Below are 18,988 nucleotides of genomic sequence, written 5' to 3'. Positions count from 1 at the left end.
CCACATCATGGTCGGGGTAAAGACAGTAAATACACTTACTGTGTGGATCTTCTGAATAAAGACGCAGCTTTCCACAAGAGGAGCAAGGTCTGAAGAGAGATTTCTTAGTAAACATTATGAAAATTACAGGAAAAACCTGAAGAAAAACGGAGAAAACTGAGCAGAGCTCAGGGAGACTCCCTTCACACAACGTGCGGTAGAAAATCTGAGGTGCTGAGCTCTGAGGAGAAGGTTCTGGAGGGCTGCTGCCGCCTGATTGGCTACAGTTTGGACCAACATAATGACGGGAATAGGCTACAAGTGTTTTTTTTCTCTATTCATGTATTCCTATGAGGAATTATGTCTAGGCTTTTACTGCCTGTTTTCTAATGTTTTATATATACATATTATTAGTATATTATTCCTATTTTATTTACCGTGGGACTCCCACTCCGACGACGGGGAATATTCAAGCATGTGAATCTATGAAAGACATCCTAATACTGGAGAAATATATATATACTTCATGCTACACGCTTGGTGTCTTCTTGCGAGATGCACTCGAGCAGCGATGGAGAGCTCCAAGCCTCAGGTCTCATTCAAAGGTAAAAAGGCTCCAGCCAGCTGATCCCCTTCACAGTCCTGCTGCCACCTTAGCCTAACATAGTCGGTGCACATTTGCTAAACATTAGACAGACTATTATATCAAGAGTAGTAGTATTGATATGTTTAGTCGCTCTGTCATTGTGTCTCTTGATCAACCTCTATATAAAGATTTTATTCAAAAGGTTGTAACTTTATTGGAAGCAGCAACGCAACATGACACTGATTCTGTGCACTATCCCTTGAGATTACTTAAATATGTCAACTTGGCTGCAGGATATTTACAGTCTCATCAAATGTCATCTTGTATATGTGATTCACGCTAAGATTTGTTGTTTGTGCTGAGGTATAATACCACACTTTACTAATGTTGATTAACTGTTACGCCATAAGTATAAACGATTGGTTACATGCACCAGCGGCCCACCCGACGTATGCATTAGAAAGGCATAAATTGTCCACACACAACGTACTTCACTTTCTGTATGGGGGGAAGGCAGGGAGAACGTTCTTGCCCGCGACTATGATTACGATTTGAGCTTGGACACGGGCCACGAGATCCACGGGGTGGGGGGAGAGGCCAACACGTCAGACGCCACTATGGCAATGCACATGGTTCACGGAACTCCAAAAACTGAAAGGCTTCCAAAGGTGGGATGACATAGGGATTTCTACTATTGGGGATGTGATTAGGCACGGGGAGCTGAAGACATTTGCGATGCTACAGGCAGAGTTTGGATTACACCACACACAACAATACAAACACCTGCAGCTAGTACATGCATGGAATGTGCAGAAGATATCACTACAGGATATACCGGAATATTCACCCTTAGAAGGGAGACTCCTACAGGAACAGATGTTACACCAGGCAGTGTCTCTCACATACAAAACCCTCACAAACAATATGTTGGGAAACTTGGCGAAACTCAGAGGTGTATGGGAGGCGGAAGTGGGGCAATTAGAGGACTTGGACTGGGAGCTGATACTGATGCACCCCCGAGAAGTGGCCATTAAGTCACGGCTGAGGCTGATCCAATTAAATGTGCTACACAGGACATACTTCGACCGGAGGCGTCTCCTCAAGATGGGTAGGATAACAGACGCCACATGTCTTCGGTGCAGATCCGAACAGGGGGATTTTTACCACACTATCTGGTCCTGTGAAAAGATTCAAGAATATTGGTCCCACATCTTCATGGAATTGGGGGAGGTACTGGGAATAGAGCTAACACTGGACCCGAAACTGGCGCTACTAGGAATGGTGACCGAAGTAGACCTGCCACGCCCGCTTATCATTTTCCTGGTGTTGGCAAAAAGGGACATTGCGAAATATTGGGGGGTGGCGGAGAGGCCAGAAATAGAGGAGTGGAGGAGAGGGCTAGACCTCTATATGGCAGCAGAACGAGTGACATACAAAGCTAGAGGCTGTCCCAAAAAATTCCGAAGGGTATGGAGTAAATGGAGGCAATACCATGGCTTAGAAGTGGGGCGATTAGGAGGTGACACATAGAGGGGTAGACGGCGGAGGCGGGAGGAGGAGACCACATGATAACGATAAGTGCCCGAAAGAAGACGGAGACATTGAACGTTCAGAGACTCCAAACATATGAGATGTTATATTGTGCCATGGGTGGGGGAACAAGCGCCAGTATATTATGCACGAATGGAACTGATGGATTAGTGCCACATAGATTGATGGCCATGTGATCTGACTGTCACCACTTTGAGGGGGATGTGTTACCAATGTTGTAGAAAGGAGTGGGGGGGAGAGGGAGGGAGTTGTGGGAGTAAAACAACAAAAGCAGGATTGAGGGGTTCCATGCAGAGCTCGTAAACATTAAATTAATTGCACACTACTGGAAGAAAAATGTGTTGCCGCCCGGCCCCAGGGTTGTGGGCATAATGGCTGTGAAATAGAAACATAATGTAAGTTTGACGTGCTACTGTGGGCCTGGCACATCGGTATTTTTTCCATACCTGCACAAAAATAAAGTTTAAAAAAAAAACTGTTACGCCATAAGTGATGCTGATTGCTGTACCTTTAAGAACTCCATGGCCCCTGCGAGGGTCATGTGATGAAGACCACGGCTGTGGTCAAACACGTCTTTCTGCCGAATAAAAAACCTTATGATCAGCAGGATCTGGAATATTTTTTGTGATTCTTTACGGAGAATCTATCTATCTATCTATCTATCTATCTATCTATCTATCTATCTATCTATCTATCTATATAAAGAGAGAACAATATATGGACAGTATAATGAGGTTTCATGCGCTTATTTTGGATTGGAAAGATAAGGGCATACTGGATATGAAAGACTGGCAGAATCTAAAATGCGAGTATCCACAGCTGGCTACTTTTTATCACTTACGGAAAGTGCATAAAAGCAAAATTTGGCCACCAGGACGACCAATTGTGTCGGCAATAGACAGCCTACTGGAAAAAACCTCAATATATATTGATAACTTCATTGCACCACTGGTGAAGGACTTAAGCTCATATCTGAGGGATACACAAGATTTTTTGAGGACCATCGAAGGGGTGATATGGGAGAAGGACTTATTGCTAATAACATTAGACATTACAAGCCTATATACTTCCATACGACACGATGATGGCCTAAAGGCAATGAAGTACTTTTTGGGAAGACGGCCATTGAAGTACAGAACACACAACCATATGCTCATAGCTCTAACAGACTTTTGTTTGAAAAATAAAAAAAATGTATTTGCAGGACAACTTTATTTGCAGCTACAGGGGACCGCGATGGGCACGTGCTTCGCCCCCAGCTACGCAAATTTATTCGTGGGCTGGTGGGAGGAGCACGTGGCCTGGGCGGGGGAAAACAAGAAATGGATGGAAAAAATAGTTCTGTGGACCCGCTACATTGATGATCTTTTCATCGTGTGGCGGGGAACACAGAAAGAAGCTGAAGAGTACATCAATATCTTGAATGAGAATCAGCAGAACCTCAGATTCACGGGCCAGATTAGTAAGGATGAGGTCTTCTATTTGGATCTGAAGGTATTCATTCAAGACAATAAAATCCAGACGGCCCTATACAGGAAACCTACGGCAGGAAAAACTATCCTGCACGCAGGGAGCTGCCACCCACGTAGTGTTGTGAATAATATCCCATTGGGAGAGTTCCTACGGATTAAGTGGAACTGCTCCACTGGGGAAGAATACACGAGAGCTAGAAATGAATCTAGAAAGAGATTCGAACTAAGGGGATACTGCAGAGGGGTCCTGGATGAGGCGCAAAAAAAGAGTGATGCGAAGCCCAGAAGTGAACTCCTCATAGACAGGATCAAAACAAGGGATAGCAAAGTGAGGCTAATCACTAACTTTAATGATAAATCTTCAGAAATGTTCCAAATCCTACGGAAAAACTGTAACATACTGAAATCGGATGGAGTGGTGGGTGAACTTTTATCTGACTACCCACTTGTTACATATAGGAAAAGTAACTCCCTTAGAGACCACCTAGTGAATAGTCATTATGAACATATGCGAAAGAAAAAGGCCCCAGTTCTGGGTTTCTATCCGTGTATGAAATGCAAGGCCTGCAGAAATTCACAAAAAGTGAAAGAGTATGAGGTACCGGGGAAACGGAGGAAGGCAACAATTCCGAAATTATTGAATTGTAATTCTGATTTCACTGTGTATTGCCTGATATGCCCCTGTGGTAAAAGATACGTTGGGAGTACCACGAAACAAACCAAACTCAGGATTTTGGAACATATGAGAGCTATCAACTCGAAAGACCAGAGCTACCCCGTGGCCATACATTATGAGAAAGCTCAGAACAGCAATAGCAATTTGCTAAGCTTCTTCATTTTGGACCAACTGATAAGAACAGAAAGAGGGGGAGACTGGGTGAAAAAACTGAGAACCTTGGAATCGAGGTATATAATTACGCTCCAAACAAAAAATCCGGGAGGGTTGAACAATGAAGAGGAAATGTGGGTACATATAGGCTAAGATCATAACACAGGGATCCAGAATTGATCCAGAGTGAAATATGTAAACCCCATGAGAATGTCCCTTGCAGCTAGAGTGTAAATAAAGCTTCCGTATCTGTAAGTTATTATGTCACATACTGTATCTGTATCGAAATAGCCCATTCAGGGCAATATCATGAGATCAGATGTGACGTAATCGGCACAACGATTGAGGCCTAAAAACTGTGAACCGAAACGATAAATGGAGAGGAATATACTTGTGATTTGAACAAAGCAATGCCCATCCAGGGCAAAATGAATAAGGCTATCCTGTAGAAAAAAATAGGACGTCTTGAAATGCTGATAATGAATGCGATGATTTTGCATAAAATATAAAGTATGATTTGTTATGCTTAGAAATGCGTAAAATCGAAATAGTCTCGGACACTCCAAGATGGCCGCCACATATTAATGAAATGAATTGATGTGCCCGTCTTTTATGTTTTGTTTTTAACCATGTGACAATGTTTTTGAAGAAAACTTTATTTGAATGGAAAAGTGAGTCTGACGAAGGCAACACTGACGAAGGTGGCAACGCCTAAACGCGTTTGTTGTACTGAAATGAGTGTGCACCCAAGAAAATAAACCTGGCGTAAAGACTACAAGATTTCTGACTGGAGTGTCCTTAATTGCAAAGCAGTCCGTGGATATGGGAACTGTGTGTTTTTTCATATATAGGCACTCCACCGTGCGGTAAGGAGGCACCCGAGGGGAAGAGGAGCGACAGTTGGTGGCAGAGTGTTTTTGGATATATATAGATATATACATATATATATATATATATACATATATATATGTATATATATATACACAGATATATATCTATATATATATAAATATAGATATAGATAGATAGATAGATAGATAGATAGATAGATAGATAGATAGATAGATAGATAGATAGATAGATAGATAGATAGATAGATAGATATTGGGATTATTGGTGCTCTGGTACTGCAAGCCAGTATCATTATTAGTACTGTCTGATTCTGGCCTAAACCTCCTCTGCCAGGTTTCAGGGAACAAGACTGCTAAGGAATTAAAATGTATGCTGCTAGCTTTAGGGAGTTTGGTGCCAGTAAACTGTTCTGCTGTATGAAGCAGCAGCTGAGATAGTAAAGAAATTTCATAACCTGAAGGATGACTTGAGTCATTTGTATGTGCAATTCAGACTGTGAAAGAAGTTTATTTATGGGATTTTGTACTTATTTGAAAGCTAGCAGAAGGACACCTTAGCACAAATGTATATGTATCACGTAGACCCTTGTTTATTTGAAAGCAATGTTGGACTGTGTTCTTGCTGGGCGTGAATGAGAATTGCAGAAGGCACTTTACCTGTCTCCGGTGAAATGTGCACAGTGCTACTGCATTTCCATTTTGGAGGAAGTAGTAGAACAGCTCAATATGTTTCTAACAAATTCAGTCTCAGGTTTGTGCAAGTATTGTTATGTTTGAGCACAAGAATGAGTGGCAATCTCATTTTGACATTGGAATGCAAGAATTAATGTTGAACTTGATTATCCTGAGGCTGTATCATAAATGCATCTTACATTCATGTTCCGACTCAGATCGTGCCCACCACTTGTTTTTGCTGACCGTGTTATGTCTGCAGCAAATGCAAGGAAACATAGAGTAGTGATTGCCTCTTTAAATTTCTAAGATATACTCTCTCCACTCATTCACTTCTTCATAGGGTTTCTGAGTTAATATGCCATATGGAATAAACTTCCCACAGAAATGAGGCTGAACATCAATCATCTGGCCTTTAGAAAGGCCCTGAGAACACTCCTCTTTCAGGAAGCATTTCAGTCCCATTAATATACCTGAAGATTACGACAACGTCCTGGCTAGCAAAGCGCGGAGATACCCTCATGGGATTGATTCCTGCGCGATATAAGAAATTAAAATAAAATAAATAAAATAAATATACGTGGTAAAAACAACACTATTTCAGCAATATCAGAGCAAGTACGCCTTCTGTGCCTATGCATGGTCAATGAAGATTTTCACCATATGGCCATTGATCCTTCTCTGGTAGGGGATGTGTCTTGTATAGGCTTCATTTTCAGACCTTCATGTAATACACCTAGGAACAGGAGCAATGGGTGCAAAGTTTTTTGGGGAGGACATTGATTCTGGAAGCATTTGTATGTAAAATGATCTTTAGTGCCACAATCCTGAGTCCATAGTTTTGAGAAAGCAAAACTCCATAATGCTCTCAGTGAAGGATAAGGCATTGAGGTGTTGCTGCTTGTGCTGGACAGAGACACTGCTCAGAGTTCAATGTTGAAACTGCAGGCTAATTTGCAGTAACATGCAGTGAACACAGAGCTAAAGCTACATGAGTTGTACTAGGCTCCCAAGTGAAGAAGGTCCGGAGAGTCGAGGGACATTGCGGGTGGTCACTTGGGCATATTAAGTGGGTCCTAGTGGGATCATTCATCACAGAAAAGAGCTTGGAAGAAGGGAATGTACTTCTACTGTTTGACACAAGAGGGTGTCATAACAGTAAAAATGCAGAAAAATCTGGTGTTTTCCAGTTTCTGATGAAAAGCAAATATTTCCTTTGGTAATGCTGTTTCGGTTATATTCAGTTTTAACTGAAAAATGGAAACCCTGATTATTATTTGTTCACAGTGCCACTACAGACAGAGACCAGATATAAGTAAATCGGTCTTGTACCTGCCACAAAGCGTCCTCTATGTACAGGAACACAAGCAACCCGAGGCATGTCTCAGCCTTTCTGGAACTTATCTGTAAGTGCAGCTTTAGGGAGTAAATATTAGCAATACTTACTGAAAGGCAAAGGTGCTGCCGTAGAGCTTCTTGGCTGTTCTGAACCTGGCTTCCTTGGCAGGAGGACTGCTCAGCAGGAGAAACTGGTGTGAGGTGTGCATAAACTTCAGCTGCTACCAAGGGAAGCACAGGGGCAAAGGGGAAAGGGGAAAGGAAGTGAAAGGGGGCCATAAAATGGGGTGTAATATTGAGGGATTAGAATGAATGTGGATAGAAGAAAAGACAAAAACAAGGATAGAGGAAACAGGTAACAAGAAAATTGGAGGACGAGGAAGGAAAATTAGGATAAGGGAGAAAAACGTAGAGAGAAAATGTTCAAAGGAGGCAAAGTGAAGGCCAGAGAGGGGCATGAAAAGAGAGATAGGTGAAGAGAAGAAGAGAGATGGAGAGATGATGGAAGACAATGGGAAGGTAGAGGAGACAAGGGCGAGACATGCAGCATTAATCCTGTATTGGTCCAAGCAGTTCATCCAAATAACACATACACAATTCCATAGTGTTCCCGCGATCTCTGTATCTGATCTTGCAGTACTAGAGGTATATGATGAATCTGAGGTTTATGCCCGTGATGCTGGAAACACATTGTGGATGGATAGTGTCTTCTTATGAAATCACAAGACAATGCTTTGGCCTGTGTTGTGTGAATGTAACTTTCGTGCTTATGTGTTGGAATCACAGGGAGTCCTACAGTCTCATTTTCTGAATTCCGTTACAATTGATGGGAGTCACATGGAGTCCTATAGTCTCATAATTTGACTTCTCTTCCTAAGTGTATGAGTCACTCAGAGTTCCCTGCTCTCGAAACTTGACTTCCCTTCATACGTGCTGGCATTACATGGAGATCTGTTGTCTTGCAATTTGACTTTCCCCCAAATGTTTAGGAGCTACATGAGTTCTGTGATCTATGCATGTTGCATTCATAGAGAAATATTGTGGGCTCTGCTTGATCCACCCCAATTTTGTTAAGCTACATGGTGATCATAGTGCCTGTCTGTGTGCTCTCTTGAGATAATTCCTTGGTGCTCCTGTGATAGCCCCCGTAGAGAAGAGACTCAAAGTCTCAGCATTGCCACAGTCCATGTGTAGCATCCTTAATCAAGGAACTAATAAAGGGTCTAATCCTGGTCACTGTAAGTATAAATGCTTTGCCCTGACCCTGTTTAATCTATCTTTAAATACTTGTCCAGGCAGACATAATGCCCACCCTTATATTCCAGGTGTGACCTCACAACTTTAGAACGACACTGCCCCATCACCATTGTCTCGTTTCTAACAACATCTGAAAGAAAGATGCGACCAAACAAAGAAATAGTGTTAAGAAAAGAATCAAGTATGGAAGGAGCTCAGTCAGCATTCTGGTTGAGACAAAGCACTGAATCTGCTGCAATGCCTGTGAGAAAAGAACTACAGAAACTCAGGAGAGGTTTACTACATCACCTGGGCCTATCGGTGACCATCACTACAGCAGGATAGACAGTGCCATTGACTAACTAGAACACAAAAATATGGATACCCCGTACTCTTTAACTAGTGACCTTTGTCAGACATTATTACAATAGGCTTGGAAGACATGAATATATATACTAGAATCGGCAAAGTTCAAAAAGTCACTCAAAACATAAAGGAGCACCTCTCTCTGATCTAGAACTGGATCCAAGAAAACTAGGGTTTCCTTGTGGCCCACCAACCATCCCCAAACCCCTCTCACCTCGTTCAGTAGGCCTCCTAGCCTGAGCAGAAGCCATTTGTAGCCAACACCACCAGAAAATTAGGATTGCTCTAAGATTCATCACACTTCTTACTCCTGCAAATCAATGTGGTGGTAAAGGATCATGCAACCCAATTTGACAGATTTGAAAGACACTTCCCTTTGCCTCACTCACAAAATTAGTATATTTTTGTACTTTATGACAGTTTCATGCTGTCTAGAGCATGGCCACATTAGGGTGTTCTGAGCACTAAAGGACCTGAAAGAAACCGGGACTATTCAAAAAGATAAAGCCTAGGTTGGGCACATCACAAAGACAACAGACCTGAACAAGCAACAGTGGTTACCGATCAAAGAGAGAGTGTCACTGGAACCCCATAGATCTTAAAGATATGTACAGGGAACAAGTCCCCAAGTATATCCAAAATATCCCTGGTTCGGGTATTGGGGGGGAAACAGAATATAGTTTTGTTAAAAACACTTACTTCTTACTTACTTTACTGTACAGTTTTATGTAGCGCAAACTAGAGCCGAAGATATCGGGTATCCGAGCCCTTTCAATAGCACCAGTTTCGTAACACAAGGACACTTACCTCCTTACAGCCGTCGTCTGTCCTCCGTCGTTGTTTCGCTTCCTGACAAGTCCAGGAGGCACACAGGCTCCCCCAAACCAATCACAACACTGCAATGAAGTGCTATGATTGGTCTGAGTGCCGTGGTTCGGGGCTCAGTCGGGGACTGGAAGTCTGTGCATGTTCCCTACCCAGGCTGTGTATTACAGCCTGGTGGGTACATGAAACGTGCACATGATTGTTTGGCTGGCCCAAGTTGCCCAGCCAAACCGTCATCCAAACTTACTGTGCATAAACCACTCCTCTTCCCTGAGCTTTGACACCAGCATCACCCCGCTCTAACTCAGCCCAGTAGCTACAAAAATAAAAATTATAATAACGGTGCTATTATCATTTTATTTTTCCTTTTTCCTGCTCTCAGAGCAGTGGGGCAACACTCCTTCGCCTTAGCGGAGGAGCTGCCCCTGCTGAGAATCCCAACGTTGGCGTGACACTCTCATAGTAATTCTAAGGGGGATGGTGATAAGTATTCTCTCCTGTGACTGCTCTTATTCTGCTACACATGTACACAGTAAGTTGTTTTTTCTACCAGCGACAGGCTTTGTAATGGCAGACTGACTTATGGACTTATTATGAGTTTGACAGTGTGGAAGCGGGACCACCCTGCTCCCATACCACAAAAAACCATGTACAAATGACCTGCCAGATCAGGAGTTTTCTCTTGTCTGGCAGATGGTCCTTTGGAATTCCCAGGGTGGTACTTATGAAATAGGTACTGCAATGGGACAGTCAAAGGCAGCACCTGCACAGCATAGACTGCTGCAGTCCATGCCATGCAGGTACTGGTGTGCATGGAACACAGGGGTGTGGGTCCACATGGCATGAGGCACAAGGAGGCCCTTTAGGGCCTGACTCATAAGAAAGCCTATAGTGATCTATGTTTGCTACTAAAGACTGCTCTTCTGCTCTGCTGGACACTGTAAGTTGTGCTGCCTACCTGTATCTGACATTACCTTGCTGTTGACATACATGGTGAGTGCTCCTATACTGAAGAGGAAAATAAGATGACTTTTCTACATATAACTGATCTTGTGATAAGCTGACATTGTGATGTACGTTCTCTACCTGTTACTTGCAATGTTTCACTTTAGACTTAACATGGTGATATAAGTTTTATGACTGCATATGGACTTCGAGTGCTAGACTGACATGATGATGCATGGTCTCAATATCAAACTTCTGTTGCAGTCAGAAAATGTGATGTAATTACTTACTTGTATTTCCATGTCTGCTTGTTAAGTATCTTAATTGACGTCATAAATGCTAGAATAGTCCTGACTGTGCAAACCACAAGACAATTTAATTAAAAATTATGTTTCTAAAAAGAGTAACTATTGAATTTTATAAAATGCATATAAAATACCAGACATTCTTAGACTAAATTAAATTGAATTAAAGGAATATTGCAGTATAACTCCTAACCATGATGTCAACGGAAATTAGTATAAGTAGAATAAGTAATTCTCCCTGCTGTATTGTAGGATCTCCATTGATGATAAATGCTACAGTGGAATAGCAAACCCATCATCCAAAGCAAACCAGTCTCCAAAGGTGAATGGCAAAAAAAGAAATGAATATTTGAACATGCTAAAAAGTTAAACAAACAGGTTTTTCAGAGAAATCTGCTGTACTAATGTATCTGTTTTCACATCTGATCTAGGCAGTAATAATTTGTTACAGTATATATTGGCTTTTAATTAACTGCCATACAGTTCTCATTGGTCCTCATTACGACTGTCCCATTATTGGATGCAATAATTATTGCACCCAATACAATCCGATATTGGGGTGTTCAGAATTGGGTAAGCTAATGAACGCCTATCATGAGTTTTGCCTGCAAAAATGGGGCATATCAACATACTGCACTAAAATCTGTAAGTTTCCAATATCTACTGCCCATCGTTTCCCCAGTAAAGTTCAGTTGATTTGACCTTTGATGGGCCACCAGTAATGAGGGGCACTGAGGACATTCCTTAAACATGCATCAGCAGCAGCCTTTCCACAGGTGGAATGTGTTTTGGCTTCTCCTGTGATTTGTATTACTCAGCAGATAGCAAAGACCAATATAAAAAAACAGTATCCATCTTGCTATGGAGCCTTTAGAAGTGGACAGACCAATATGAATGCCAACGCTGAAAGGAGTTCCCATGTAATTAGTCCTGTTCAGGGAGACTCTTCTCACAGTCACAAGAGAGATCGTTCTATTAATGTTGTGGGAATATTTGATGAAAGAACCTGTAGTTCACTAACTCAGCGATCAGAAGTGACAGCTAAGAAAGTTGCCTTTGAAGATAAATGCTTTAATGCAGCTTTATGTATAAGCTCAAAAGGTGAAGCTATCAATTCCAATAGGACCAGCTTTCATTCTTATGGTGGGTAAGGGTTTCTTCTGAGTCTTTGATGCCGCTAACTTAATAGAGATGAATGGTAAAATCGACTTAGCCGGAAGAAGAAGATATAGCAAGACAATTTCCTCTAGGTAGGTGATAGGATAGAGGTGTTGCTACAGACATCATATGTACAATCTTCCATTTAATTAACTGAGCCATTCTCGTGAAAGGCCTCTTAACTTCTATCAAACTGTCCCTACACTGCTATAGCAGATTCAAGTATCCATTCTGCAATAACTGACAAGCATTTCAAATGTATTGAATATTTGACCTTGTAGCCCAGTCAGTGTATTCAGTCTGCACAGAAGCCTCAGGTGCGGTTTAATAGAAATCTGGCATGCAAATCACTATTATTGGGGCTATTCTAGTTCAATTAAGAAAATATGGCCCTGTTGTGCTTCTGCTTTACAAGAACTGATGATGTATTGGAAGTTGGAATAGGAGTGTAAGAAAAGTTTACAGAAAGTTATGTGACTAATTCCTTAAAAAGGGCATTGCCTATAGCCCCCGTCCTATGAATCAAGAAACAAAGTATGGGCATTTTGCGTTCTGAAATATGGAAAAGAGGTATATTTTTGGGAAGCCCTATTCCTAGAAGATCCCTTGCAGCACATCGTTGTGATGACCCACTTGTGAGTTTCTTTAGATAGTCTGTTGAAAGCATCTGCTTGACATTCCTAAACTCCAGGAAGAAGGACTCCCAAGAAGTCAGTTCAAGAAATAAAGGGTCCTGGAACTAAGGCCTGTATCTCAACCCTGTTTGTTCAGGTAAAGCATCATGGTATTATCATCAGTCCAAGCCAACACTGTACTTACCATCAGAGATTACTGGAAGGCCTTCGACTACTCTGAGTTCAGCATGTTGATGTGATATAGCTGCTCCTTCTCTAACCACAGAATTTGCACTGTTAGAGTATCCAGATGGGTGCTCCATCCCGTTACTGATACATTAGTGACAATATTTGGGATGAATGTTCCTAATGGAATTACATTTTCTGCAACAGATTGTACCTTTCTCACTGTCAAAGTCCTGATTACTTATTGGTAAAGATAAAATATGTCATCCCTGTTGTTGTAATACACAAAAAGGGGGCCTGGAGGGAAAATGTATTTAAAGACTCGCGGACTCAATCCCCTATTTCAATTAATCATTATACAAAAAAAGTCCTCAAGTCTATCCACAAAGGAGTGTTCATTAATATATATGAGCAAACCAGATCCCAGGTACTCAGAACTGTAGTACTGAAAATCAACAAAGACTGGGTAGAGATGCAGAACAAGGGGTAGCCTCAGAAAGGGAAGAAAAAGGAAAAGAAAAACTGCAGGGAAAAACTCTGTCGCGGATCATTGGTGTCCCATCATTACACTTAGCGTGTCCAGTGTCATCATCTGGGCTACCAAAAACTATATTTCACCGCACCTCCAACCAGGAGGAGGATGGGCAGAGAATATAGTTTTACCCTCTTAGCAGAGCTATTACAGGAGAGTAGAAGAAAGGGTAAGCTTCCATTGAAAAATTGGTGCAGTGTAGAAGAAAAAAGAAGTGATTTAAAAAGGATACGCATCAGAGACACCGATAATATTCAATCAAAATAGGTTGCCTCAAAGATGTCTTCCTGTATAAAAACCGTGCAAAGAACAAATCAAGAGAAGTTGATATATGCCACTGCTCTTATGGTCAACATGTTTCAGCTTGTGGGGTATAGACTCCCTAGCATTCTTCAGGACCTTGGTACTTTGAAAAGAAGCATATAACTGTCACTCAGTATATAAATACATACATTTTTGTTGATTTCACAAAATAAATAATTCTTTTGTTCAATTCCTCCAAAACAGCATGATGTATCTTACATCTGTGAAAGAGTTAAAGAAGGAGAAAAGACAAAGAAAAAATAAAAATGAAAAAGAATAATAATAAACTGCATCTCTTGTGCCATAAATGAAATTATTTATAATAGCAGTGGTAAACTTACCAATGCTCTATGAGGACAGTACCTCACCTCACTGGGCACCAGCGTGTGTCTAAGAGGCCCCGCTCTGTAGGAAAATCGATACAAAGACGGAAAAAATACATATGAGTATTCCCATCAAGAAACAACTGTTTCTGACGGTCATGTCTGTAAATGGGATGTGTCCGAAATACAGGCCTTTATCAGCAACTATTTACACAGGATGTGTAGAATTCTCAACCATTTAGCAAAACTGTGCTGCGGCCCGGCGTCCATTATCTGACTCCTAGAACTTTATAAGACTAGTCCTAATGTTTTCGTCAATTTCCCACGAGTAGATTTAATTGTAAGTGGTTAGTGAGACACTGTACACTTCTTTTAGTTGGTAAATGAGATGTACAGTGTTTGGAAGACCCTTGACTGGTATCTATGAGTTGTTTAATCGGATTGCTGTTTTAAGCTCCCCGTGGTAGTTACGGAATGTGAGACTCTGCTCGAATAAGTCCCATTATCCATAGACTATCAACAGCATCTTAAGAATGAGAGTTAGACTCTTTAACCACTTGCTGCAGCGAAAACAATATACGTGTCACTTTAGCTTAAACATAACCATACTAGATAGAATGGAGCAAAAACTTTTCTTTGTGCTACATGTTAGTATTATTATGAGAAAGTGGTATCTGAATTAATAACTCGATTTTGTACTTGTTGCCTATTTCTTGGATTAAATATACAAAGTTCGAAATCTTAAAGTCATATCTATTTCGGGGGTTGATTTGTTAAACGGCTAGTAAATTGCCTAAGACCTCGTTTGAATCAATCTCATTGCCCAGAGACTGTCGACAACCTTTAAAAAATGAGAGAGAGACTATCTAGCTGCTAACTGCAGTCAGATAACGTGGATTTATATTCGCTGAACACAATAAATTGAATTTAAGCAATAAAGTCTCTCTCGAAACGAGGATCGCAGCGGCGGTGAAACGGAGCACAATGTGGCCCTTACCTCTCCGTCGTTGCCTCCGGCAGGAACACCGCTAGGATGGAGGTGCGGTTTCCGTGTTTCCCCTCTCGTTATATACATGGAATTTGAAATAGTTCAATAAGGCGCGTGTTAGTCGCGTCACGCTAAACTACTCATCAATCCCAATATTGATGGGATATGTAGTTTTTAGATCGTGTAATGGTGAACTACTCAAAAACCCCGATGTCGATGGGATATGTAGTTTCTTTTGGCGTTTCTCATTGTGTACATATCCAACTAGACACGCAACAATCGTGTCATCATTACCTAATCATAGTCTCAATACTGTTGGAAAATGTGATTCATTCTACCACTCGGTAAGGATAAATGCCAATAGAGTTTTCTGAGTTCGATCAGCACGCACGAAATCTCGTTCATGACTACAATGTGACATCGTAAAGCATGGGAAATGTAGTCCCACAATACCTGTAAATTATATATAGTCCTACTAGAATTAGTGTTGAGTTTTAGAGACCCCTATCTTATCTTTCAGTGTGTAGGACAACAATAAATAACATGTAGTAGAAAGTTTTTTTTTATGTATTCTCTAGAACATGTGTCTTCTACATGGTCTTAATTGAAGCATATCTTACCCTATGTGAACATGCCCTTAGGTTAAACTGTGTTTTTTTATCCAAATAACAACAAGAAACAAGTTCTTCATCTTTTTGAAAGCGATACCCAAGGTATCATGTCATTCAGACCCAGAGTGTTGCTTCATAGTTTGAAAACCCATCTTTGCTCTTTCAGGAACAAGAAATTAGAGACATCGGTTATATGAGAAGGAATACATGGTTTCTCTAACACAGTCCAATGGAAATCCCTCTGCTTCTATCTCCAAATATCGCGGACTCTATCAATGAATTTTGGAATTGGCTGAACACAAGGAACGATTTCCTGAGGTTTACAGTGGAGGGCGATAAAGAAAGGATAGCGTTTCTTGACCTTTCAATCTGTAGTACACTAAACGGGTTACAGAGTGAGCTCTACCGTAAGCCCATGGCACGGAATTCACTGTTGCCATTTGACAGCCAACACCCCAAATCCCTCCGGGAGAATCTGCCCTACGGACAGTTCCTCCGCATTCGGAGGAACTGCTCCACCAAAGGTAAATATGAGGAACATGCAAAGAAACTCATGGACCATCTAGAAGAGAAAAAATATCCCAAGAAAATAATCAAACGAGCACACAAGAGAGCTACCAGAGACAAATTAGTTCATACCAGGCCTCGTCTACAGGAACAGCAACAAGAGAACACACTATGGGATCTTCCCAGAGTCCAAGGACACTACTCTTGTGGCTCATGTGCTATATGCCCCCAGACAAAACTATCAAAAACAATAGATATCGGCACTTCCAAACCCTGGATTCAACGCAGCTTCACGAACTGCAACAGTGATAATTTAATATACTTGATTACATGTCCTTGCCATCAAAAATATGTGAGGATGACTTCGAGGAAAGTAAAACTTCGCAAGCTCGAACATAAAAGCACCTTCAGGTGCAAAAAAAGCATGACCAAATTGACCAGACATTTCATCGAAAAGAACCATCAAGCAGAGGATTTCCATTGGACTGTGTTAGAGAAACCATGTATTCCTTCTCTCCATCGCCTTCAGTTAGTCCAAAATCAGGCTACCCGCCTGATTTATGGCCTGCCCAGATTCCATCACATCACCCCCTTACTTCAATCCCTACATTGGTTGCCTATCAATGAACGGGCTCTATTCAAATTGGGCTGCACTACATTTCAGGCCTTGGCGGGAACTGCCCCTGTCTTTATTTCCTCCGCCATTAGTACTTACTGCCCCATCAGAGAACTTTGCTCTTCCACTAAATTTTTTCTTTCTGTCCCCTGGTTTAAGAAAAAGAAATCTGGGGGCCTGAAATTCACTGTTCTCGCTCCTACTTTCTGGAACTCTCACCCCCTCCACATTAGATCTATTCCCTCCTATCTCGAATTCCGTAGGGCACTTAAGACCTTCTTATTTTCTCACGCCTTCCCACCTCAGTAATTCCGTCACCCTAGTCACGGGCTAAGCATCCATCAAGCTACAAGAAACCGCGTGGTATATGTGCGCTATATAAATTTCTGTAAATTCAAATTCAAATTCCTTCACATATAACGCGATCTAAAAACTACATATCCCATCAATATTGGGATTGATGAGTAGTTTAACGTGACGCGATTAACACACGCCTTACTGAACTATTTCAAATTCCATGTATATAACGAGAGAGGGAACACGGAAATCACACCTCCATCCTAGCGGTGTTCCTGCCGGAGGTAAGGGCCACATTGTGCTCCGTTTCGCCACCGCTGCGAACCTCGTTTCGAGAGAGACTTTATTGCTTAAATTCAATCTATTGTGTTCAGCAAATATAAATCCACATTATCTGCCTGCAGTTAGCAGCTAGATAGTCTCTCTCTCATTTTTTAGAGGTTGTCGACAGTCTCTGGGCACTGAGATTGATTCAAACGAGGTCTTAGGCAATTTACTAGCCGTTTAACAAATCAATCCCCGAAATAGATATGACTTTAAGATTTCGAATTTTGTATATTTAATCCAAGAAATAGGCAACAAGTACAAAATCGAGTTATTCATTCAGAAACCACTTTCTCATAATAATACTAACATGTAGCACAAAGAAAAGATTTTGCTCCATTCTATCTAGTATGGTTATGTTTAAGCTAAAGTGACACGTATATCGTTTTCGCTGCAGCAAGTGGTTAAAGAGTCTAGCTCTCATTCTTAAGATGCTGTTGATAGTCTATGGATAATGGGACTTATTCGAGCAGAGTCTCACATTCCGTAACTACCACGGGGAGCTTAAAACAGCAATCCGATTAAACAACTCATAAATACCAGTCAAGGGCCTTCCAAATTCTGTACACCTCATTTACCAACTAAATAAAGTGTACAGTGTCGCACTAACTACTTACAATTATATCTACTCGTGGGAAATTGACGAAAAGATTAGGACTAGTCTTATAAAGTGCTAGGAGTCAGATAATGGACGCCGGGCCGCAGCACAGTTTTGCTAAATGGTTGAGAATTCTACACATCCTGTGTAAATAGTTGCTGGTAAATGCCTGTATTTCGGACACATCCGGTTTACATACATGACCGTCAGAAACAGTTGTTTCTTGATGGGAATACTCATATGTATTTTTTCCGTTTTTGTATCGATTTTCCTACAGAGCGGGGCCTCTTAGACACACGCTGGTGCCCAGTGAGGTGAGGTACTGTCCTCATGGAGCATTGGTAAGTTTACCACTGCTATTATAAATAATTTCATTTATGGCACAAGAGATGCAGTTTATTATTATTCTTTTTCATTTTTTCTTTGTCTTTTCTCCTTTAACTCCTTCACAGATGTAAGATACATCATGCTGTTTTGGAGGAATTGAACAAAATTATTTATTTTGTGAAATCAACAAAAATATATGTATTTATATACTGAATTGGTGACAGTTATATGCTTCTTTTCGAAGTACCAAGGTCCTGAAGAATGCTAGGGAGTCTATACCCCACAAGCTGAAACATGTTGACCATAAGAGCAGTGGCATATATCAACTGCTCTTGATTTGTTCTTTGCACGGTTTTTAGACAGGAAGACCTATTAGAGGCAACCTATTTTGATTTAATATTATCTGTGTCTCTGATGCGTATCCTTTTTAAATCACTTCTTTTTTCTTCTACACTGCACCAATTTTTCAAGGGAATCTTAGGGTAAAACTATATTCTCTGCCCATCCTCCTCCTAGTTGGAGGTGCGGTGAAATATAGTTTTTTGTAGCCCAGATGATGACACTGGACACGCTAAGTGTAATGATGGGACACCAATGATCCGCGACAGAGTTTTTCCCTGTAGTTTTTCATTTCCTTTTTCTTCCCTTT

At 41.2% G+C, this 18,988-nt stretch overlaps 1 protein-coding gene across 7 annotated transcripts in view; it reads right to left on the bottom strand.

Annotated features, from left to right (window-relative positions):
* Window positions 1-18,988, bottom strand: part of PARP6 (poly(ADP-ribose) polymerase family member 6) — a 345,720-nt gene that overhangs the window by 134,109 nt on the left and 192,623 nt on the right. For 4 of the 7 annotated variants that reach the window (XR_013609848.1, XR_013609849.1, XM_078685023.1 and 1 more), the window contains exon 17: window positions 7,387-7,499. Coding sequence is in view for 4 of the 7 variants with exons in the window: in XM_078685023.1 (XP_078541149.1) it covers window positions 7,387-7,499 (113 nt within the window). In the remaining 3 variants the exon portion in view is untranslated. The remainder of the gene's footprint in view (window positions 1-7,386; window positions 7,500-18,988) is intronic. The other 3 variants (XR_013609850.1, XM_078685024.1, XM_078685026.1) reach the window with 1 other exon arrangement.

The sequence above is a fragment of the Lissotriton helveticus genome, chromosome 3_2, assembly GCF_964261635.1.
Source record: "Lissotriton helveticus chromosome 3_2, aLisHel1.1, whole genome shotgun sequence".
Classification (NCBI taxonomy): Eukaryota; Metazoa; Chordata; class Amphibia; order Caudata; family Salamandridae; genus Lissotriton; species Lissotriton helveticus.
Note: the sequence above shows the minus strand (reverse complement) of the source record. Positions and strands in the feature narration are given on the sequence as shown.